Here is a 25,612-nt window from a genome sequence, read left to right on the forward strand (position 1 = left end):
GTTAACTTAATATTCTTAAACTATAGATTAAACTTAGAAAATCTATAAGTACTACTATGAGTGTCCAAATAACTCCCGGTCTGAACCAAAAATCCAAAGTAACAAAGATAATGCTATAAATACTATCATACTACTATCTATCTTAGCTAAGTAAAGTTCTTGGACTCTACAATTCTCCCCTACTAAAAAGAATTTCGTCCTCGAAATTTACTTATCACATAACTCCGGATACCGGCCTTGCATGTCCTCCTCCAACTCCCACATTGCCTCGCATTCAGAACTATTGCTCCATAGGACTTTGACTATAGGAAAGCTCTTAGACCGTAACTACTTCATCCATCTATCTAGGATGCTAATCGGTCGTTCCTCGTAACTTAAGTCTTTCTGGAGCGCTATCGTATCGTACTTGAGGACGTGAGATGGGTCTGACACATATTTGCGTAACATCGAGATGTGGAAGACGTTGTGACTATCGGCTAATGCTGGCGGTAGGGCTAGTCTATACGCAACTGTTCCCATTTTGTCCAATATCTAAAAGGACCTAAGAATCGGGGACTAAGCTTGCCTTTCTTTCCGAACCGCTTGACACTTTTCATAGGAGATATCTTGATCTCCAACTTGGAATTCCACATCACGTCGCTTGGTATCCGCATATCTTTTCTGACGGCTTTGAGCAGCCAGCATACGCTGTCTAATAAGCGTTACTGCTTCTTGAGCTTGTCTAACAGCTTCGGGCCTTAGAAGCTGCCTTTCTCCTACCTCGTCCTAGTGCAACGGTGATCGGTACCTTTGTCCATATAGCAACTCATAAGATGCCATTCCGATCGTTGACTGGTAGCTGTTGTTGTACGAGAACTCGATCAGCGGTAAGTACTTGTTCCACGATCCTCCGAAATCAAGTATACACGTGCGTAGCATACCTCTAAGATCTGAATCGTATGCTTAAACTGCCCATCTGTCTGAGGATGGAAAGTTGTACTAAGGCTTAACTTAGTACCCATATCTATCTGTAAGTTTCTCCAAAATTTTGACGTAAATACTGATCCTCTATCTGACATTATCGTCTTGGGGATTCCATGCAATCGTACAATCTCTTGGATGTAGATGTCTGCATATTGGTCTGCCGTGCATGAAGTTTTAACAGGCAGGAAATGAGCCTACTTGGTTAGTCTATTTATTACTATCCAAGCGGAATCATGCTGCTTATTCGTCTTTGGCAGATCCGTCACGAAGTTCATGGCTATATCGTCCCACTTCCATTCTGGTATGCTAAGCGGTTGCAATAAACCTGCAGGCCGCTGATGCTTTGCTTTCACTTGCTGGCATACCAGACACTTAGATACATACTCAGCTATGTCCTTCTTCATCCCTGGCCACCAATAGACTGCCTTGATGTCATAAGTCATCTTGGTAGACCCTGGATGAACTGAGTACGGGGCATTATGCGCTTCTTCTAGGATTGTCTTCTTAATACTCTGATTGTCTGGCACGCATACCCGATCCTTATATCTCAATAAACCTTGGCTAGATATTGAGAAATCTGTATTCTTGCCTTCTCTTACTGCTTCCATATGTGGTGCTAGCGATTCCTCATGTCTCTGTCCAATCCGTATGTCCTCTAGCAGATTTGATTGGATAGACAAGTTAGCTAGCTTGCCTACAACCACTTCTATTCTGGCACTGATAAGCTCCTGCTGAAGCGGCTTTTCTATTCCGGAAAAGACTGCTAAGTTCCCATAGCTTTTCCTACTAAGCGCGTCGGCAACTACGTTCGCCTTCCCTGGGTGGTATAGGATTTCGTAGTTGTAATCCTTGACTAATTATATCCACCTGCGCTGCCTTATGTTGAGCTCCTTCTGTGTAAAGAAGTATTTTAAACTCTTGTGGTCCGTATAAATCTCGCACCGTTCTCCGTAAAGATAATGGTGCCAGATTTGCATCGACCACCGCTGCCAACTCCATATCGTGAGTTGGGTAGCGTTGTTCATACTCCTTCAACTGTCGTGAGGCGTAGGCTATCACTTTGTCGTTTTTTTTTGCGTCAACACGCTTCCCAATCCTAGCTTTGATGCATCGCATTAGACAACGAACTTATCGTTGGGTGTCTGTACACTAAGTACTAGTGTTGAGCAAGGCTTATCTTTAAGCAACTGGAAGCTTTCTTCACACTTATCGTTCCAGTTAAACTTTTGTTGCTTCCGGGTCAGGTTGGTGTGTGGAGTGACTATCTTAGAAAAGCCCTCTACAACTCTCTATGGTAACCTGCTAGCCCTAAGAAGCTTCTTACTTCTGACGCGTTCTTTGGCCTAGGCCAATCCTTCACGGCCTCTACCTTCGATGGATCTACTGCAACTCCGTCTTTCGATATGATGTGCCCGAGGAACGCCACTTGTGAGAGTCAAAACTCGCATTTCTTTGAACTTGGCGCAAAGTTGATGCTCGTTCGATCGCGTCAAAATCATCCTCAATGTTCCTCGTGCTCTACTTCATCCTTGGAGTATACTAAGATATTGTTGATGAACACAACGACGAATTTATCCAAATAGTCTTTGAAGACCCTATTCATTAAGTCCATAAACGCGGCTGGTGCGTTAGTAAGACCCAAAGACATAACCAAGAACTCGTAACGTCCATAACGAGTCCTAAAGGTTGTCTTAGGAATATCTTCTCCCTTTACCTTGAGCTGATGATACCCGGACCGTAAATTGAATACAGTCGCGCCTCGGAGTTGATCAAACAAATCATCAATCCGAAGTAGCGGGTATTTGTTCACTTTATTCAGCTCACGGTAGTCTATGCACATGCGCATACTTCCGTCCTTCTTCTTCACGAATAGTACCGGAGCTCCCCATGGTGAATGGCTTGGCCTAATGAAACCCAAGTCTAGGAGTTCTTATAGCTGTGTCTTAACTCCTTGAGTTCCGTAGGTGCCATCCGGTATGGTGCCTTAGAGATAGGCTCGGTGCCGGGTACTAATTCTATCGTGAAGTCTATTTCTCGATTTGGCGGCAATCCTGGCAAGTCATCGGGGAAAACTTCTGGAAATTCTTGTATAACCCGAACATCTCCAACTTTGAGTGATGTCTCCTTCTCCACATTCGTGATGCTGGCTAAGAATGCTTGGCATCCTTTCTCCATCATTCTCTGAGCTTTGAGAGATGACACTAACGGTGTGCGTAGTCCTGAAGCTTGTCCCATGAAGCATCGTCTCTGGCCGTCAGGAGTCTCGAACATCACCTTCTTGCGTTTGCTGTCGATCGTTGCGCCATGCCGTGCTAGCCAATCCATGCTTAGTATTACGTCGAAGTCCTTGATTACTAGCTCTATCAGATCTCCTTCTAGTCCTATGTCCTCAATCTTGATCGGTAAGCCTCGTACTATTCGTGATGATAGAACTACTCTGCCCGAAGGCAACTCGGTTACAAACCTAGTTCTAAATCTTTCACTAGGTTTGTCTAGTTTTTCTATCATTCCTAACGAGATATACGAGTATACTGCTACCAATCTAGCGATACATATACTATTGAGGATATGATCTGACCTATAAATGCTTGTTACTAGCATGGGTTCCTCCTTGGGTCAATGCAAAGACTTTGGTCTGGAACCATCGTTTAATCCCTCTTAGCATTCCTCTGAATCCTTTTTGTTGTAGTTCCCAGGTCTGCTAGCTTAACCCCTAATTCCATCTTTGGTCTAAGTCCTCTGACGAACTTGGTCAACCTCGTAAAGTCGGTTGGGACCAACTCTGGTGCAAACTTGACTAATCTGTTGAACTGACGAGCATATTCTTCTATCATTAGTGATGACTGCCGAGGAGTAATACTTCTTGTGGAACGGCTCCACAAATCTTGTCCATATCATGGTGGTGACATCGTTAGTCTGCTGAACTAAGTCCCACCATATTCTGGCATCCTTCCTGAGTAATGACGAGACGCAGGATATGCGGTCTGCATTACTGAAATTCATGTGCGTAAGAATTGGCTTCACATCCTTAGCCACTCTTCTGCCTCAAAGGGGTCTATAGTCCCTTTAAAGTTTGGAGCGTGCTGCTTGCGGAACCTCTCATATACTGACTCCATATTCGGTACTGGATGTGGCGCGTAGTTCGTCACTGGGCATCCCCCATATGGACCAACTTGTTGGGGTGCTAGGGCCATTTGTTGTAGCTGCGGTTGCGGCGGAGGCTGAGGCTGAGTCTGCGCCTGTTGACGTTGTTGCTGCAAGAGTTCCTCGACTTGTTGTCGCCGTCTAGCGATTTCCGCGGTGTTGTCAGCTGACGGTGTCGGCGCGTTGCGGCTAGTAGTAGTACGCACTCCTCTTCTGCGAACTGGAGGGCATCATTGATCGTTGGAACAACGTTGGAGGCGTTTCCGTTGGTGCGTGCAGATCTTCGGAGCGACATCTTCACCAAAAGTTCTAACAGTCGAGAACTTGTTAGAACTTACCCTAATAGGCTCTAAGGCAAAAACTTATTCTAAAACAAACATATCTCGGACCTATTTATTATGACTTCTTATGAAAAATTATATAGGTCTTTATTTATTATTAGAGTGGGTTTCTATACTTAGAAAAATAAGTCATCTTTATTTTCTAAGTGTGTTTCTAATCATCCTATATGACTTAATTCTCAGGCTCGAAACTTATCTTTGTTCCAAAGTTAACCATATTGAGGGAGGGCTGGGATCAGTAAAATCGTTCCCACTACTAAGGCCCCCTAACTCTCAATAAAGAAACTTGGTTCATTGATTTGTATCCACCCTCACTGAACTTTAGTCATTATTTATTTTATTTATTACTTATTATGATTGCGAAAATAGAATCAAACTCATACATGATGAAAAACATGAAATTAATTTGGAAAAATAATTTTCACTTATTACAATCATAAAACAAAGAAATAAACAAAACAAACAATGAAAAACTAGCTATTCTAAAAATCGGGATCTTCTACATCCGATCCTTCATCTAGCATATCATTATCTATCTCCTTATAATCATCATTGTCTTGAGCCTCAAAATTTCCTCGGGGAAGATTCAAGAAGATCCTATGTTGTTGCTCATTAGTGAATTGAAACTCTAAATCATAGGTGAACTTAAGTATGAGAGAATAATATCTTAGGGCTGCTTGTAAGTCATCATCATTATTTATATTCTCCCATATTTCTTCTAAAGTTAAAATTGCTGAAGGAAAATTTTTTAAAAGCCTAATTACTAGGACATATTGTTCTGCAGCTCTCATCATAATTTGCCTAGATTCTTGAAGGTGACCTATCTCTTTGTGGAACAAAATCAATCTTTGAGTGATCTTTTCTAGTGCTCCTACAGTGTTTCTTGGCTCCCTTATTCTTTTTAAAGCCTTAATGGCTCGGATATCCTCATTGCTTAAAGCTCCGTTCATTCTTAACTGAAAACATAAACACTAAAAGTGTTAGCTATACACATAGACAAAGTAACTTGTAACTTGTAACTTAAACACTTACTTGGCGGTCCGATTCGGAGCTTTGAGCATGTGTATCGAGGAGAACTTCATGCGAAGGAACCGTTGCTCTGATACCAACTGTAACGACCCACTAATCTAGACTACTTGGACCATTAACGAATCTATACATAAAACTTACATTTTTGCGGAAATACCATAATTATATTGAAAACTTATGGAAACAAAGGTTACTTTCATAAAATAAGTAGGATATGGGTACCCATTGTCTTTAAAACAAAAATAACTTAAAAACTAAAAAGATTTACATAGAAAATGCGGAAAATACATTTAAAACCATAAAAACATAAACATGACTACATCCTCGAATCGAATAACGCTCGGCTCCTTGACTCCATTCACCATCGATACACATCCTCTAAGCGTCACGAATCTTTCCGCCTCTAAAGCTTATTTCCTGCACATAAACAGAAAGGAATGAGCCTAATGCCCAGCAAGGAAAATCTAACACATAGTCATAAACATAAACATAATTTCATAATAACGTAAAGACATATCATAACACATAATACACTTATTATAATGGCCATTATTACTTGGGGTCCCATAGACTAAACAAGCATATTCCCATGGGGTTAATGGGGTCCTACTAGCTAAGTAGGTCATATGCCCATAACCCATTTGGGGTCTTGTTAGTCATATGGGTCATATGCCCAAGCCTACAAACATACACATATACATATCATAACACTTTTAATAACATAAAAACATATAGATAACATAAGCACATAACATATTAATTCTAGCCTATTTTCCTTACCAAAGTTACCGGGATATAATGGACTGAGTTGGGACTTTTGGAACACTCCTAAAACCATAATGAACAAGAGTGAGTTGAAAGAAGGAAAGAGATGAAATGAAAGAGAATAGGAAGACTAAACCATTAAAAGAAAATATGCTTACCACAACTTAAGTGCTTAAGAACTTGGATTCCCTAACCAAAATAAGAATGAGGTTAGGAAATTGAGTAGAAGACTAAGAGAAAGGAAACATAATACAGAAAAGAACTAGAGTTTTGGTTACCTCAAAGATTTGCAAGATCAATCTAACCTCCACCGAAATACTATAGAACTCACTTCCCAAAGTGTTTGATAAGCTTATGATGTTTAAGCTTATAGTTTTCCCAAACCAGGTGTTTACACTCTCACACTCACTTAACACTAGCAGCTTCTGAACTTAGAGCAAAAGGTGAATAATGGCTGGGTACTAGGTCCTATTTATAGAGTTTGGGAATGAAAATATCTTGATTTTACTTGAATAAAAATAATGGCTTTTTAGGTGAAAATCATTTGAATAATCGTTCAGCAGAGGCTGAAGACTCGTTCACAAGATGTTGGACTGTTGAAGGAGTTTGAATGGCTGAAAGGAAGTGAATTCAAAAGAGTTTGAATCCATGCTGAAGGAGGCGATATATCGCCCCCTGTAGGCGATATATCGCCTGGGCCAGTATGCCCGAGGCGACCGTGCATCGTTTCGTGTTTTCCGTATCTACGTGCTGCGACATATCGCCCCCTATAGCTGCGATATATCGGCACACGCTGAATATTTAAACACGAAATTACACATTTTTAGCTAAGTTTGAATGGAGTAAACAGCCTTGACTAAGCCCTCAACGTACTCAAAGCTGCTGACTGACCCTATAGCATTCAAACTTTACTCCTTATTATATTTAATCCTCAAAAATCTTAATCCTTAATTACCATTCAAAACATGTGCTTAAAATCCTATTGGTTGATGTCTAAACCTTATAATATAATAATATAATCCTTAATATCAGTCACATTAATCAAACCTTAGGTTAACTTAATATTCTTAAACTATAGATTAAACTTAGAAAATCTATAAGTACTACTATGAGTGTCCAAATAACTCCCGGTCTGAACCAAAAATCCAAAGTAACAAAGATAATGCTATAAATACTATCATACTACTATCTATCTTAGCTAAGTAAAGTTCTTGGACTCTACATTACCCCCATACCCCCCCCCCCCAACACGCTAATCAAGGTATTAAACCCTTTTTAGGAGTTTTGGGACGCTACACCGACCTATTAACGTCCTGGCTGTTAGTTTGATAACTATCCTCAACAAAACTAACAGTTCGTTGTTGTTGTTGTTGATGTGCATAGTTTTGAGATGGATTGTCAACATGTTCCGTGATCCCTATAGCTCGAGACTTAGATAGGTGACTTCCCTACTGTTTGTTGTGTCGCCTGTCTTGCCCCCTGGTTTGCTCTTACAGGGACTTCCCAATTATCCCTTTGTCCATGTCCAAGCCTAGGATTTCTATCTCCATTGGCGCTCCTTGTGCTTCGAGCTGGCCTCTGACTACCCCTTCACCAACTTGAGTTCCTCTTGGAACATGTTGTGGAATGTCCCAAACTGGTGATGGGTGCATAATTAGTGAAGTAGGATGTCAAATTAGCGATGTTTGACACCTCTCGCTATTTCGGGTCGGCCTTGTAGGCTTTGGGTTGTTGCTCTGAGCTGCCTGTGGAGAAACTCGGTTATTCCCAATGTCCGCATGGACCTCCCTTTCCTGGTTAGTATTGGCCCATGAGGGATTTCGAGATGAAACCCTCAGTTGGCTAACTCTAGGGTTTGTTGTAGCTCCTCCTGTCTGGGCCTGTCGAGCAACGGTATTACCTCAAGGTTGCTCCTTGTCCTCCTAGGGGGTGCTTGGGCTTCAACAGTCATTCTTTCCATTTCCTCATTCAACCGAGTGGCCTCATCCAGCCTCTCTCCCAGTCGCTGATTTTGGTGCTCTACCATTGTGACGTGCCTCTTAGGATTATAATAATCCTTATAGGGTGGTCTTGAACTTTGTCCAGGATCTCGTGGTATTGTAAAAGCACTCCCTTCATCTAGAGTATAATTATCATTCACAGGTCGTTTATCTACCCTTCGAGGGTGCTCCTTAGCCTGTGGTGTAGTCTCTTTAGAGATTCTGGGTAGTGGTCGTCCACTCCCAGATCCAGGGATATTTTTAGTGGGTGCGACCATTGATATAATGAACGAAAATTTGTGTGGGAGGTTTATATGAATCGAATAATGCTCTCAATAAAAGCACCAAACTATTGATGTAGTTTTTCGTCAACTAAAATAAAAGAACGATTAAGCAAAAGAAATAATTCAAATAAATGAAAAGAAAAACCAGGATTTTTATGTGGTTAAGTAGTTAAATCCACATAGTCCACTAATCACTTTTATTAATATTGTTGTCCATGTTTTGATCATCCGACACGTGGCAATTGAGAGTAATTAGCGACAGGACATGGAGTCCACGGGATGCGAGTTCATTGATGTAGTCCATTCTGGCCGAATCTAGGAGGTCTCCACGTGAAGCTATGTACCGAGGTCTTCTCTCAAATGAGGATGCCTTCCAAGGAGACCATGTTTCAGGCCAGTCTCCGAAGTATGAATACCCACAAGTGAGGCCACGACCCGAGTTATTGGCCTCGGGGAGAGGATGTCTCCAAGTGAGGTCACGCCCCGAGGGCCCCTTCTCACTTGGCCATTCTCCAAGTCCTCAACTCCGGTCCTCGAGCCTAGGAGTAATCCCATGTGTCAATCACTGCAGGTGTGGGCCTCGAAAGGATAATCTGACAACTTTTGGTGATCATCAATTAGTGGTGTCGAGTTTGTACACTCGACAATCAATATTTCCCACAACGCTGCTTGACATGGGAAAATGTGCGCTGTGCCCTGGCAATAACAGATATGTTCCCCATAAAGGTGGCGTGTGAATTTCTGCAATGGGCCCAGTAGAATCCGCGTGGGCCATAGTCAATATTGTAACACAACCCTTTGTGTATTAACTTAACATTAATACCCTAATATTCATGATAGATGATTAACATTAATGACTTGACCTCTATAAATAGGGCTAGGGTATCTCCTTGTAAATGGTTCGGTCTTTTAGAGAGAGAAACTCTGTACTCAGTGCAATATATACACTTCCTGAGAATCACCATTGAAGTTTGATATCACAAGCTTCAAGCTCACTAAATAATAGAGACTCATGGACTAAGGTTATTTTATAACCTGAACCATGTAAAACCTTGTGTTTTTCCTTGTTTATCCTTTAATCTCTTAGATTAAGTTGGCGGCGAAAAAGGCAGTCAACAAATATATCCGTGTTAAAGCCTGAGAGCAATTTCACTAAGTTCTAATACTAAATTTGTGCCTCTTCTTTAGAAGTGAACAAGCCTAGATATTTATAGTCTGGGTTCAATTCTCTTCCCACGATTTTAGAGAAAGTTACATAACAATATATGTAGCATCCTACTAATCCAGGACCGTTACACTGTGTGTTTAAAATAGTGCTTAACTCGTTAGGCGATCCATTTGGACTTAGATGTGTAGTTAAATTTAACTAATGGTTTAGGTATAAAAATTTTTGGTCAAAGAAGTAATACTTTTCATCAAAAAGTTTGAGTTTATACCCGGGATCCCAAAAATAGTTTATAAGCTAATTACAGATACAAACAAAATACAAAAGTGGCCGGCCTAAATGGAAAAATAGGGTATAACCCTAGTCCCTCAAGAGAAATCTCGGTTGTGGTGGTCGAGCAGGCTGCATATGTACACACCACACCTACAGCTCTCTAACTCATAACTGGTCAAACTTTTCTTTACCCTTACCTGCACCACATAGCACCTGTGAGCCAAGGCCTACCAAGGCAATCCCAATTAACAAAACTAGATAATTAACAGAATGTAAATCACCAATAGCATGCTTCATAGTTATAATCAAACTCAAGCAAGCATAAAATTCATTTATACTGCCTCTATGCCGAACGAGTGCATATCTCACTCCTACAATGGCCCTGCCATACAGACAACATTGCACATGCTTATTGCTGATTACGGCTCAATAGCTGAACAATCCAGACAAATACAAACAAATATGAACCACAAATACAACACAATTAGACATATTCCAAAGACGTTCACATTTAAACGGATATACAAAGCATGGTTATAACCACGCTCGTTAACCGGGGCCAATGCCCTAAACTTGGTGCAAGTATCGATTTTCTTACCTCAGGTCCTATTCGAAACGTGAAATGACCCCGAGTGCGATCCTTGTCCCAAGCCTCACGAAAACCCTAGTCACAACGTAAGTATGTGCTTATTAGAACTCAACTCTAGATCTCGAGTTCCAATCCCAACCCTAACTCTTGGAGCCACTATTCCCAATTAACAGGGTACTAAAAATATCCCCCAAGCCCCCATGTGGGCCCCCAAAATAGATTCCCGAGACCCCGAGCCTTATACACAAAAATTTAGAAAACTAGCAATTCAAGGCACCTGCGCGTGATCACACCCACATAAACTTTGGGGATTCTGGGGCACTGGCGCGGTCGCGCCCTACCCAGTGCAGCTGCGCCTGGTCTCGAACCCCAAATTGAATTCAAAATCCAATGCTTCCTAGGACACTAGCGCAGTCTCCCACAACCTAGTGTGGTCGCTCTAGGTCGCCAAAAACTCAAATTTACCCAGAAACCAAAGTGTTCTTCCCCAATTTCAAACCCAGGATTTTCCCCTGCATCTCAGACCCAAAAACTCGACTTAAAATAGGTTTCACATTAATTTTCAACCACAAATTCCCTCTTATAGCTTAGGCAACCAACAATAAACAACAAAATACCTCAGGAACACACTAAACACATTAAAATCACTCTTGGCCATAGTTGAGTTTCAAACTCAACTTTTATCCCTCAAATCCAAAAATCACCTTACAGAATTTGAATCCCAGCAGCAACATAACATCAAAGCAAGTGTAAACCTAATTCTATACCCATTTGCCCAACTTAAACCACCCAAAACATGTAAAGCTCGAAATTCAAACCAAAACTTCAAAGATATTCAAGAACACTCTCAAGAACATGAAACTATAGAAAGTGAGAATTATCTTTACTGAATTTCAAAATCCCAACCTGGTTTTGAAGTCCTCAACAACTTCTAATCCTCCCATAATTCTCTAATCTCCTTCAAACTCCTTAAAAATCAAGGCTTGATCTTGCCCTTGAACTTGGTATCTTTGAGAATGCTCTTCCAAAGTGGTCAAGTGAAAGCCAAAGGATGCCTTGAACGTGTAAGGAGCAAAACCATCAACACTTAGCCATTTCATTAACTCTATGGTCAAAGAACATTATACCCTTCCCCTATAACTTCTCTTCAAAATATTCTCAAGGGCAAAATGATCATTTAGCTTAATTTTCCACTAAACCTCAAATTACACTTAGAATTCCCAATTAAATTAATTAATCTCTTAAAATACAAGTATTTTCCCCAATTCTATTTCATTGTCCATTAATTTCCAAAATACACAAAATTACCAAAATACCCCTTGGCTCACTCTTAGCCGGGTATAAATCCTCGTTGTGACTTTTCTACTAAATTGCTCAAAAGGATGGATTCACACAAAATATCACAAATATATCCACATAATAATGTGGTCTCAAGCACACAACATACAAATATACCATCAACGGGTAAACATTACAAAACTGCCCATTTTTAACAAAAGCGGATCTTTAAACACATCTAATATACATAATCATGCGTACTCAATCATATAAGCATACAAATCATATAATTCATTTAATTAGCACATAATCACCCCACGTGTCCTCCCGACACGCTAATCCATACGCTTAACTCTATTAGAGATTTCAAGGCGTTATCATATACATATTTGAATTTGAAATATTTTCAATCCCTAATGAATTGGTTTGACTATGTTAATATCCAAAACCAATTCCTTAAAAATAGTCTTCATTTTCTCAAATATAGCCTTTTAGCATCTTAAAAATGCGCTTTCAAGCCTACTACAATCATCTTCGAGCTAACATCTAAATTGTTGTCCGAGCCAATAGCTATTAACCTTCCGACCTGACCCTCTTGCAACAGTTTGGTCCTTTCGAGCTAATCCTCCATTTCGAGCCCAAATGGTTGAATGATGCATTATTAATATTAATATATGCAATCAATCTTATCAATTATTTCCTGAGCCTACATTTCAAGATACACTATTCAATCTCGAAATTCGGGGTATAAAACCCTACACATTACCTCATACATGTTGTATTATATTGTATACGAAGTTCAATGCCATGGGACATAGAGCTGTAAATGTGGGCAGCCTGGCCCGGCCTGGCCCACATTTTTCGGGCCTTCGAATAATTCGGGTCGGGCCCGTATTTCAATTCGTGCCGGGTCGGGCCGGCCCATATTTAAAAGAGTAAGCCCAGCACGACCCATGTCGTGTCGACCCACTTTTCTTATTTGGGCCCATTTTATTATTGCAAAAAAAATGTGAGGATGGGAAATTGAACCTTCCACCTCCTCTTTGACAATCAATGAACTCACCACCAATCCAAATACATTTCTTTGTTTAAATTATAATTTTAGATATTTTTATATATTTTTTAACAATACTTTGCACAAAATTATATCAAAGATAATTATTAGAATTTGAATACCTAATAATAAATACTAAAAATTTTAACTCACAAATCTTAAAATAAATTAATATAATTATAAAAATATAAAATTGAGAAAAATAATAGACTTTTATTATAATTTTAATTTATGGATAATTGACAAATAAAAATTTATTATCATTATTAATGTCAAAATATCGGACTTTTTATCGTGTCGTGCTTTCGAGCTAGTTTGTTCGTGCTTTCGTATCGTGTCTTCGGGCTTGTCGTGCCATGCCATGCTTAGGCCCATGTCGTGTCGTGCCGTGCTAATTTTCAATTCGTGTCGTGCCTGGCCCAAGCCCATATTTTTTCGTGCCTCCCGGGCTCGTGCCGATTTTGTGCCGTGCTTGAAAGCCCGACCCATATTTACAGCTCTAATGGGACAAAATAACCCGTATTAACCCTATGTTTGGTTGAAATGAGAGAAAATAGATGGGATAGAAAATTAGAAAGATAGAAAAAAAATATATAAATTTCTTTCTTAATTGTTTGGTTTGTAAGAAGGAAAGAAAATTGATTTATTGAAAAATTATTATATTATCTTTACATTATTATTATAGTTTTTTTTTCTTTTGGACAAATAACTTAATAATTTCACTTATGTATTTTTGAAAAAAAAAATTCTCTTCATTCTTCTTTGTGATTTGGATTTCACACTAGTAAAAAAGAGAAGGATTGTACCCTTCTCTTTTTTTCTTATGATGATAGTTGCTTTGTGATATTTTTTTTTCCTTTTCTTCTTAATTTCCAGTATTTTTTATAATTTCATTTTTTTCATTAAAAATTAATAAATTCTCGTATATTAAAAAATTTTAAGTATTTTTTTTCCAAATTTATAAAAATATATTTTCTTTCATGTGGATACAAATTATCCCATTAACTTAACATTTCAGCCAAATTATCACATAAAAAATATTTAGAACTATATTAAGTAAACTTTATCTCTATATGTATGTATTTATTGAACACAAATCTACAACTCCAAAGTTAACGAGTAAGAAAAAAATAAAATTAAAATTGAAGTTTAATAATTGATACGAGGCTTTTGGTTACAAAATGAGTCGTGTATACTGCGCTAGTGTTGGGAAAGCTATAGAACTGTAAAAAAAACCATTTGTAAACACCATTCTAACACTTCAGTAGCCTTGGAACACTGGTGGAGGTGGCGACGAGTATTGGGATCCGAACGTCGGCGGCAAAATGATGTCATCAAACACTGGTGGTGAAGCAGCCACAGGAGGAGGTGGGGGAGAGTAAGCTGGTGGTGGCGGTGAGTAAACTGGCGGCGGTGGTGAGTGAACCAGTGGTGGAGGAGAGTAAACCGGTGGTGGAGGTGAGTGCATTGGTGGCGGAGGAGAATAGACTGGTGGTGGAGGTGGTGGCGACTGAACTGGTGGTGGTGGGGACGAGTGAACCGGCGGTGGAGGCGAGTAAATAGGTGGCGGTGGCGAGTGAACAGGTGGTGGAGGGGAGTGTACTGGAGGTGGAGGGGAGTGAACCGGTGGTGGTGGTGGTGGAGAATGAACTGGCGGTGGAGGAGGGTGAACAGGTGGTGGTGGGGAGTGAACTGGTGGTGGAGGAGAGTAAACCAACGGTGGGGGCGAAGATTGAACTGGTGGAGGCGACGAATATTTTGATTGAGGTGGATGCGATGGCAAGGGGGGTGATGGCGACTGAGAAGGTGGTGGTTGCTCTGACTTTGGAGACGGTGGAGGCGACTCTTTAGGTTCAGGTGATGGGGAGTATGGAGGCGAAGTAGGACTATCCATCTTAGGCGACGGTGGAGGAGACTTTTTGGGTTGAGGTGATGGAGAATCTGGTGGCGAAGCAGGGGTGTCTGCCTTAGGAGGCGACGGAGGAGAGCTAGCCGACGACTTAGGTGATGGCGGAGAAGATTGACTTGGTGGCCTGGGCGATGGTGGAGAAGATTCGGTTGGTGGCTTAGGAGGCTGTGATGGCGGTTGCACCTGGGTTGGTGATTCTGGTGGTGGCGGTGAGCGAGGATGTAATCTGACTGGATTTCTATCAGTAGGGTCTGGTGGCGGCGAGGTATCATAATCTGGGGACGGTGGTGACTTAGGAGAGTTAGCCGCAGGAGGAAACGAAGGAGTTGGTTTTGATGGTGTAGCCGGAGCCTTTGGAGGAGACGACGGAGTTGGGTTTGATGGTGTAGTCGGAGCCTTTGGAGGAGACGGAGTTGGTTTTGATGGTGTAGTTGGAGTCACTGGAGGAGACGAAGGAGTTGGTGCTACTGGTGTAATCGGAGCCTTGGGAGGTGTCTCTGGAGTCTTTGGCTGACTTGGACTCTTAGGCGAGGACGGGACATTCGTAGGTGGTGGTTCTGACTTGGGTGTTTCAGGCACCGGTACTGGCGTACGCGAGGGTGACGGGGGTGACTCTGGTGGGGTAGATTTTGGTGGTGACGAGGATGGTGAATTTGGTGTTGATGGCATAGAAGGCTTGGGTGGTGACGACGACTTGTGTGATGGTGGTGGCGACGCGTCCCCGCAATTCTTGCTGCAGTCAACGGGTTTCGTCACAACAGGGAAGCAAGTTCTAGTGGACTTCTGGTTAGGCCGTCCAGGCAAACAATTATATTCATCCTCCAAAACGACGTCGGTTTTACCGGACGATGGCACACAAGAAGGAGCCTCGCCATTAAAAAAGTTATTAGAGAAAGTGAAGTTAAGCAATTTGGGCAGCTTACAAACGTAATCGGGTACAAACCCCGTCAACTTATTGTTAGCAATGTCCAATTCTTCCAAGCTTTCTAGTCCAGAAAAGCTCTTGGGCAAGCTCCCAACGAAGCCATTGTCACTACTATCCAACACCGTCAAGTTACGAAGCAACCCAATCTCGGGCGGGAAACAGCCGCTGAGCTCGTTGTTCAAGAAGATAACTTCGTTTACGTTCGGCATGTCGCCGATTGACCGAGGAATACAACCGTTAAACATGTTATTAGCAAAAGTCACAACCGAAACCGTAGAGTTCCCCAACGTTTCAGGGATTCTATACTTGAATCGATTGTTGTTTAAGAAAATTGCGTCAAAATTCTTTTGGAAGAGTTCCGGGGGCAACTGGCCTTCGAAATCGTTGTACCGGAGATCAAGATATTTGACATCAGGCCATTCGAGGACGACATCGGGGAAACCTCCAACAAACCGGTTGTTACTGATGTCGAATTCATGCATTAGTGTAAGTCTTTTAAAGCTCTTTGGTATAATGCCGCAAAATCGATTGGAGTTCAGGTGGAAAAGGGCAACATCAGTCATCAGGCCAAGCTCCACCGGAAGATGGCCAGCAATGTCAGCGTGGTTAAGATCAACACCGGCGACGACGCTAAGTTTTGGGTCGTCTAAGGCCGGTGCGCAAAACACTCCTGTGTAGGCGCAAACATTGGCTCCGACCCAATTGCCTGTGAAGTTATAGGGGTCGGAATAAATGGCATCCTTGAGAGCTTGAAGGCCGATGTAGGCTTTTCGCAATCTTTCATTGCCGAAGGTAATGACGAGATCAAATTCGTACTCGAAGTCGTTGGGAAGGTCGCCATTCTCTGGGAAGGTGAGGAGCTGGCGTTGAGCTATGAAGGAGGCTTCAGCATCAGTTAATGCCAAGGACAAAGTTGTTAAAGAAAGGAAAGAGAAGAAGAGGAAGGAAATGGCGGTTGTAAGGTTTGAGAAAGGGTAATGGTGATTGCTTGCCATGGCTGGCTGAGACCACAATTGAGAAGAGCCTAATGCTCTGCTTATAGTTGATATAATGGTTGGAATAAAGACGTTTTGGATTGATGGTTTTTGAGAAAGTTCAGAAACATGTCTGATGTTTTTTCCTGTTTTAGCATCGGAAAAAATGGGATTGTTATACGCCCCACGAGTTTTGAATCTAATTATTTATCTTTGGGGAAATAAAACTAGGCTCATTTTTGCATGTTCCGGGTTTAAAGACGGGAAAAACATAAAAATTGACAATTGACTGAGTCAGTTTTCAACCAACTGTTATTAGAGTGGGTTATTTGTTATATTTGACCTGTTAAATCCTAGGAATATGTTTATGGATTACAACAAATAATTTGGTGAAAACTATTTAAAATTTGTTGTCAAAAGAAATCTGATCATCTATGGAATTAACTACTTTTTATTAGACAACTCACGCGAGTAGAAGACGTGTTATATTTATTATTAACTTTTGTTTTCTTTGGTATGCCAAGTACATGAGATAGCTCTCTTAAAGATGCCAAGACAATTCTCTATGCAAAGGAGATGCAAGAAAGAGATATATATTGGTCCTAAAAAAAATAAAAGGAAAGATGTATGAGTATATCTTGTCCATGTTTTCCTATTTTAACATTAAATTTATTTTCTCATAAAAAGATCCCAGCACCCATCCTCTTGTTCAAATCTCATACGAGACCATGAAGCAATTTCTCTCTCGTTAACTTGGAAACTAAACTTCGTCCATTGTGTAAGATTTCACATTTGACATGATCACAAGAAGGCTTATAAAAATAAAAAAAGTTTTCGATTGATGGACATTGAGAAAGTTCATGAACATTACTTTTACTTCTAACTTGATCTTCCTGTGTCTATCAAGAAGTCCATTTAACCAAACTATCCGTATAAGTTCCAGGTACACTAATAATGACGGTGTTAACACTTAAATCAGATGAAAATAGGCTCATTGCACCCTCAAAATAGTTATACAGCCAAGTTCATTCGCAAGCAACCACAAACTTTAAGTACTGAAGATAACATTTGGAGAAAATACAATAACCAAAAAATCCAGCAGCTATATGATCATATATATATATATATACAAATTCTAAATCATATCTACAAAAAGGCCCACCTATATCAAAAATCGAAACCAACCATCACTTGTAATACGTATTTCTGAATCAATCTGTTTCATGGTCAGGAGTAGGGGAATACCATGCAGGGAACTTGCCTTTGCTTCTCAGCAGTCTAGTAAAGGACGAGTCAGGCATTTTCCCACTCTCTTCTTCTTCCAGCTCCGCCTGTGACTTTGGCAGTCCATCTGGTATAGGAGAGGGTCTCTGATCTTTTTCTGAGTCAAATGGCCGAGTCAAACTTGATTCCTTCTTCTTTCCCTTATGGATATTTGCAATCCCATGTAAAAATCCAATCAAGGACTTCACCCCTCCTGCTTGAAGAATTAGCTTCTCAACGTCTGCTTTCGGTGTTTCTTTCTGAAGGAGGAGAATAATACAAAACAATCAGATTTAAGAGTTGGTTTCCAGGAAAGTGTGGGAAAATAACCCATCATATATATATATACATGTATGTATGTATTCCATTCAATTTAATCCCAGCAGTTCATTCTACAAGGTCAGAGATAAGACTTTACTCGATGGGCTTAAACAAGTCTGATCACTATACCAAATAAAAAATTCGTTATCTTTTTTTTTTTTTTCATATATATTTTTCTGAGCATCTAAAAGAAAACATTATAAATAGAGGAATTCACCTCGAGATCCTTGAGCTCAAAATAAGCTCTCCAGCAACCATAAGATTCGTCTCCTTCAAGGGTCGAACAATAATCTAACCAAAAATAAAGAAAAAACCAAATTTAATCAGAACCAAAATCTATAATAACGAAAAATCGATATATTCAAGCCAGAAGAAAGGACCAATATTAAAATAAATCAAATTTCCAAACTTGTAAAGAAATTACAGAGTCTATACCAGCGAGCTCGTTCTCGGACTTTTCGATCAGAGGTGGGTCCTTTATGATCCGATCGAACTTGGAGCGGCTAAAGGGCTCGAGCTTTGGAATGAAGGAATGGTTTCTCGAAGAACAAGTTATTGTCGAAGCAAATTTCGTGGATGACAACGGATGCGTTCGATTAACATCTTTGGCTTCAGGAAGAAAAGGGGGTGAACAAGAACGAAGTAGAGTAGATGACTTTATCATTGTGTCAAAACACACCTTAATTCTCTCTTTCTTCTCCTTCAAATTCTTCTTCTGTACTTTTAAAAAGCTATAGGGATGATTCTTCTATGTATTGATGATGATGATGACTATGATGTGTTTGAATGTTTTATATATCATAATTGATTATCAAGTAGTTTAATGGATAAGGATGAGATATTTTTTATTTAGCTTAAATTGGTTTTCTAGATATTTTTTATTTAGCTGTCTTCTTAGAAGTACTCAGTTTTGTTCGCAATGAGAATGACAGATAATTTGTAGCCGTAGATTGGTTTTCATCTGCACCAGTTGACGGTGCATCTGATCCGACGTGGAAAGAATCATGCATCGGGGCTTTCTTTGGGTTCACTTTTTGGGGAAGAGTGGCAAATTGGTAGACCCGAGTGTGGGACCCGAAAACTATGGTCGCTGATTTTATGGGCGTGACAGGGAAGCCTCTCTTCGGAGCAGTTGAAAGGAATGTGAGTGAATTCAGTGGGCGTTTTGGAACGATTTCCGTTTGCAGTTTTCGATTTTGAATAGCTTTATTTTTTTTTTTTAAGAAATTAGATTGGATACTGACTTTTAGCAAGAAACTTTAATTTTTAGCTACTTTCTAATACTTTTATTACTTTTATACCCAATATTTTATTAGATTTACCCATTATACCCTTTTATTAATCTTTCTCCTGCTCAATTCCTCCACCGACCCAACCCTTACTCCTCCTCACACTCCGGCGAACAGTCCTCCTCCCATTCCAACAGCTTCTCATAGTCCAGCTCTAACTCCAACTTCTCCACCACTCTGACATTTCAAGCCCTTCGATCCTAGCAGCAATGATACCATTCCGTTGTTGAAGTTGATCTACAATCTATCTCCATTGCAATCTATTACTCTGAACTTGTAGTCAGGTATGTAAATAATATTATTTGATTTTGATATTAACTTACTGTTGCTGTTTGTATTTTCCCCTCCGACACGTGGCAACTCACAATGACTGGCTTGGACGACCTTAGACGTCTCCGGAGTATGTTAACCCCTGATGGCTCTATCTGAGGCGAAGATCCTTTTAGGTGAGGTCGTCTGTCTCCGCCAGTGGCTAAGGTAGATTTCTCTCCGAGGCTTGCCCTCGGAGCTAGAGGTTCTCTAGCTGAGGCAATTAAAGCGAAGGCTCTCCTCCCCCCAGTCGTCTCCCAGGTTCGAGGTTCCGGTTCTCGGACCTAAGATAAGGCGCCAGGTGTCAGCCCGTGCGGGTTTACAGCATCAGATGAGCACCTGAAAACCTTTTAGGTGATCCGCCTACAGTGTTGTCGATTGTACGATTCGAAAACTCGCATTCCACTACGCCGTCTGACACGGAAATACGTACAGCATGCCTTTGCAGCACCAGGGTCATGTTCCCCATAAAGTAGGTACATTTCTGCAGTGGGCCCCACAAAACTCGCTTGGGCCATGACCTCTATTCAATGCAACCCAATGCATTGAATTGATATTAATCCCCTAATAACATGAAGAATATATATTAATTATAAATGATTAGTATTAATTACCCCAGCCTCTATAAATAGAGCTAGGAGTCTCATTGTAAGGGGTTGGGTTTTTGTTAGAGAGAAAACACATTATACTCTAAGCAATCTAAACGCTGCCTGAGAATAGACCATTGAAACTTTCCATAACAAGTTTCCAATCCTCTTAATACCAGAGACTCGTGGACTATGGTTCTTTTATAACATGAACCACGCAAAAATCATGTGTTCGTGTTACTGGTTTAATTAATCTCTCGTTTTAAGGTTGAAAAAAAAAAAGATAGTCAAAATTTTGGTGCTTTCATTGAGCGCCTGAAGAAAGCGTTTGGAACACTTACAGCTATGGCGACTACTCGAAGAAACATTACAAATGATGTACTCCCTCCTACCAGAGCCGAAGGAGGTGAGCCCAATCGATAGCTACCTCAGGACATACTTGAGAGGGTAGAGGATTACGACGAAGACGCCGAGTACAACGTCGAAGATGATGGCATCGACCAGGGTACGATGAGGAAGAATACCCTCAACCCATTGATGCGGAGGAGACGCCATAGGTGGTGATGCTCCGTGAGCAGGTGGCCACCCAACAACAAAAGATCGATGTGCAAGAGGGTAACATCGCTGCCCTACAGGAGATGGTGCTTGCCATGAAGGTCACTCTTGCAGCCCGAGGGCTGCGAGTGGACCCTAGTGGCAATGCACCAGCTGGGCACCCAACTGGTGTGCCACCTATCAATGTAGCTAGAGTGCCCCCCGAGCACCCAGTTACAGAGGTGTGAGATCTGCCATCTGGGCACCCAGCAGGAGTTGGAACCCCGATGCCACTGCAGGATCGTGGTAAGGGAAAGGCAGACGATAATCCTACTCCAAAGCAGAAGATGGATCGTTAAGAACCCGAATGCCACTAGGTTCCTCAGCAGGCTGGTAAAGGTAATGGTCCAGGGGCTCGAGGACACCGCCAGACAGTGCGCCCGTGAAGCTCAGGGCATTTCGCCCCGACGCACCCATACGGACCGCGCAAGGCCTGGAGCTGGTGTCCCCGCGGGACCTAACCAGCCCCATAGGAATAACAGTCCAGGGATCCACTCGAGGAATGCCATGCAAAACCGAGAACACGGTATCAGTATCTCGGTAAATGAAAATGTCAAGTCCGATGGAGAGACCGAAGTGGCTCGTCCCGAGGATAACGATGCATTTTGAGGACAAGCTGGTCTGAGGGATAACCTTAATGCCCAAAGGCATAATAAGGCAGGAGGTCACGAGCCCACTAGGAGATTTCTATCAGACCTTCAGGATAATCTCAATGCTCGGAGAAGAGATAACCCAGCTCAGAGCATCAATCGAAATTGTGACCCGCTCCATGCAGAGTTAGAAAGTTTGAAGTGAATAATGCTCAGAATGACCAGGCGACAAGGCCACAAATCTAACTCGAAAGATGAAGAAGTGGAGTCGTGTGCTCCTCACATTGTTGAGGCCCCTGTACCACAAGGCTTCAAGATACCGATCATATCACCTTATGATGGTGTCTGAGACCCCATATACCACCTACCTAAGTTCAATAGGTTGATGTCAATGCATTGCGTCTCCGATGACGCTAAGTGCCATGTGTTCCCAATCACCCTGATAGGACCAGCAGATGTATGGTTTAAAAAGCTCTGACCAGGATCCATTCAATCACGTCATCAATTATAATATTTCTTCCAAAGGCAATTCATAGGAGTTCAGAAGGTAAGCTTTGAGGTCAATGCCTTGGGAAAATATAAAGCAAGTGCCCTTCAAGACTCTCAAGGTATATATAAAATGTTTCAAGGAGGAAGCAGCGAGAACCAAAAGGGTTGATGATGGCCAGCAATTGATGACATTACAAGTCGGCATCCGTGCGGGATCCCCGCTCTGGGATGACCTCTAGCGAAGGGGATGTCGACGACTTCATTCATCGAGCACAAGAATATATAAGCTGAGAGGATGCCGAGATTGGAGCGTTCAGAGCATCAGCCATTTTCCCTACTTCAGCCACGCCTGAAACCGTGGCTACGGGAATCCAATATTCCCATTTTGCTCCCGTCCAACCGGTTTTGGGGGAGTCCAACTTAGCCAAAGTGCTCTACCTTCCGGTTATAGCGCCGTACCCGCTCCTGGATTCAGTATGGCTCCGGTAGTGTACAAGGCAGCTCCCACTGGATACAATGCTTTTCAGCCTACATTCAGTGCTGGAGTTGTTGCCCCCTCTCAGCCAGCCGAATCTAGTCGACCTCCCAGCAACAGTAAGCATGGAGGGAAAGGTAAGGAAGCCCAGGGGAAGTGGAACCACACAGGCCGAGCACGGAGTCACATCTGGCGAGAAGTATGTCTCGTAGTATTCTGAGTACACCGAATTGGTAGAATCCTGTGAGAATATCTTCGTGGCCACGGCACAACACGTTCACTACAGGAAGCCGCAACCCATCATAAGAAACAGGGATAGGGAGGACCTTGGCAAATTTTGTAGTTTCCACAATGACATAGGGCACCACACCAATGAGTACCGCCAACTCAAGGACAAGATTGAGAATATCATCAAGCTGGGACACCTCCATCAATATGCTAAGGGTGGAGTGCGTCAAGTACAACCTCCCATGGCAGGACTGGTGGTCCCACTTGTTGCACCATAGGTCTCAGCAGTCGCTCCTGTAGTTCCCCAACAACCAGTGGCCCAAGGACTTCCTTCGGTGAATAGGCGGGTAGGAACCATCTTAGGAGGGCTTCACTTGGGGGGCATTTCATGAAGCTCGCAGAATAGGTATGCGCGAGCTTTGATTCACGATGATGAGGTAATGGCTTTGGCCCAGCTGCCTGCCCAAATGCCACGAATGACTGACTAAGTAATAACATTCTCCAAAGAAGATACTCGGAGAGTGCATTTCCCGCATCACGACCCGTTGGTGATTGAGAGCCAAATCTCCAAAAAAATGGTGGGGCAGATAGATGAGGTGGATGAGATAATTCTTGATACCTTCCACCCCCGATAGAAAAATAAAAGTTGGGGGAAGCTTAAAAACAGAAGTCCGAGAGGCATTGGTGGGCTTCCTCTGAGAAAAACAAGACGTGTTTGCATGGTCACATCTGACATGACTGGTATTGATCCAAATATCATATCCCACACCTTGAATATCAATCCTAGCTTTTCTCCCATCCAGCAGAAGCAACATATGTTTGATTAAACTCGAAAAGAGGCTCTCGAGGCTGAAGTGGACAAGCTCCTCTCCAACGGGTTTATCCGAGAAGCCCAATACCCCAAGTGGCTATCCAATCTTATTCTCGTGCCCAAGCCGAATGGCACTTGGAGGACATGCATCGATTTCTCAGACCTTAACAAGGCTTGTCCGAAGGACTGCTTTCCACTCCCCAAGATAGACTAGATGGTTGATGCCACCTCTGGTTACGAGTTGATGTCATTCATGGATGCATACTTGGGATATAACCATATATCCATGCATGTCGTAGATCAGGAGCACACTAGTTTTTGATCTGATAAGGGTGTCTATTGTTACATCATGATGCCTTTCAGGCTGAAAAATGTTGGTGCCACCTACCAGAGGTTGGTTAACAAGATGTTCAAGAAATATTTGGGGTGGAACATGGAGGTCTATGTGGACGACATGTTGGTCAAGTCCAAGACCACCCTTGATCATGTGGATGACTTGAATAAGGTTTTCACGGTGCTACGCCCGTTTGGAATGAAATTAAACTCCCAAAAGTGCACATTTGGGGTCACCTCCAGTAAGTTCCTAGGCTTCATTGTCAGTGCTCGGGGAATTGAGGCGAACCCCAAGAAGATCAAGGCCCTAATCGAGATTCCATATCCTTGGAAACATAAAGACATTCAGAGCCTGACAGGGAGGATCGCAGGTCTCAGCCCTTTTGTCTCTAAGGTAACAGATAAGTACGCCCCTTTCTTCAATGTCCTCTGGGTAGTCAGAGATTTGAATGGATGGAAGAGTGCGAACAAGCATTCCAACAACTCAAGGTGCAAATGGAAAACCCTCCAATTTTTTCCAAGACAGTAGACGGAAAGCCTCTCCTGCTCTACATGGCTGTCTCGAAGGATGCCATCAGTGTCGCATTGGTAAGGGAAGAAAACTATGTTCAACAACCCATCTATTATGTTAGTAAAAGAATCCTCAGAGCAGAGTCTAGGTACCCACTGATGGAGTAGTTAACTTTTTGCTTAATGGTGGCCTCTCGAAAGCTAAGACCCTACTTCTAGGCGCATCCGATTAAGGTCCTCACAAACCATCCCCTCAGACAAGTCCTTCAGAAATTTGAGTCTTTGGGAAGACCCTTGAAGTGTTCAGTGGAGTTAAGTCAGTTTGACATCATCTACCATCCGAGGACTGCCATAAAATCTCAGGCACTCGCTGATTTCATCACCGAGTGCACGAGGAATCAGGATAAGGCTGAGGGTCCCCCAACGGTCGGACCAGTCTGGAAGTTGTTCGTGGATGGGTCTTCGAATGAAAATGGCACCGGGGCGAGACTTATTTTTGTTTCCCCTGAGGGGTATAGGGTGCAAAGTGCCCTCCACATTGGGTTTAGCGCCTCTAACAATGAAGCAGAGTACAAAGCCTTAATCGCTGGGCTCCGCGTGGCTCTGAAGCTCAAGGCTGAGGGTCTCGAGATCTTTAGCGATTCCCAACTCATTGTGAACCAGGTTATCAGAGAGTACCAGGCCTGAGGAATAAAAATGGCAGCGTACCTGGCAAAGGCTCAAGGAATGCTGCAAGACTTCCGAAGATTCACTATTCAGCAGGTGCCGCGAGAGCAGAATTCCAATGCTGGCGCCCTGGCTAATTTGGCCACAAAAAAAGACACCAAGTTAATTAATGTGGTGTCCATTGATTACTTAGAATCCTTGAGTATCTCAGCTTCAGAAAAAGTGGAGTCTGAACAACCCTGAGATGGGTGGATGGAGCCAATAGTTAAATATCTCGTCTCCGGGGAGTTTCCCCAAGATAAGAAGGCAACTCGGAAGCTTCTTTATCAAGTACCGATATACATAATCATGGAAAATAAGCTTTATAAGTGAGGTTATTCTTTGCCTTTGCTTTGGTGTGTGTCCAAGAAAGAAGCCAGTCTAATACTCCGAGATGTACATGAAGGTTTTTGTGGAGATCACACTGGGGGACAAA

The 25,612-nt window shown here is 42.1% G+C and overlaps 2 protein-coding genes across 2 annotated transcripts; both read right to left on the bottom strand.

Moving 5' to 3' along the window:
- Positions 1 to 13,887: 13,887 nt before the first annotated feature.
- Positions 13,888 to 16,872, bottom strand: LOC133798127 (pollen-specific leucine-rich repeat extensin-like protein 1). Its single transcript, XM_062236334.1, has one exon. The coding sequence runs from the start codon at positions 16,691 to 16,693 to the stop codon at positions 14,126 to 14,128; it is 2,568 nt and encodes an 855-aa protein (XP_062092318.1). The 5' UTR covers positions 16,694 to 16,872; the 3' UTR covers positions 13,888 to 14,125.
- Positions 16,873 to 17,647: 775 nt separating this feature from the next.
- Positions 17,648 to 19,048, bottom strand: LOC133798139 (CCG-binding protein 1). Its single transcript, XM_062236344.1, has 3 exons — positions 18,692 to 19,048; positions 18,474 to 18,547; positions 17,648 to 18,195 (listed from the first exon to the last, which is right to left on the bottom strand). The coding sequence occupies exons 1-3, from the start codon at positions 18,918 to 18,920 to the stop codon at positions 17,884 to 17,886; spliced, it is 615 nt and encodes a 204-aa protein (XP_062092328.1). The 5' UTR covers positions 18,921 to 19,048; the 3' UTR covers positions 17,648 to 17,883.
- Positions 19,049 to 25,612: the final 6,564 nt, after the last annotated feature.

This window comes from Humulus lupulus, chromosome 1 (assembly GCF_963169125.1).
Source record: "Humulus lupulus chromosome 1, drHumLupu1.1, whole genome shotgun sequence".
In the NCBI taxonomy this organism is placed as follows: domain Eukaryota; kingdom Viridiplantae; phylum Streptophyta; class Magnoliopsida; order Rosales; family Cannabaceae; genus Humulus; species Humulus lupulus.

Excerpts from the sequence above, each read along its gene's own strand:
- LOC133798127 (XM_062236334.1), bottom strand. The coding sequence starts at position 16,693 with ATGGCAAGCAATCACCATTACCCTTTCTCAAACCTTACAACCGCCATT.
- LOC133798139 (XM_062236344.1), bottom strand. The coding sequence starts at position 18,920 with ATGATAAAGTCATCTACTCTACTTCGTTCTTGTTCACCCCCTTTTCTT. Across the intron at positions 18,548-18,691 it reads GTCCGAGAACGAGCTCGCTG|ATTATTGTTCGACCCTTGAA; the intron begins GTATAGACTCTG and ends ATTTTTGGTTAG. Across the intron at positions 18,196-18,473 it reads TTGAGCTCAAGGATCTCGAG|AAAGAAACACCGAAAGCAGA; the intron begins GTGAATTCCTCT and ends CTCCTCCTTCAG.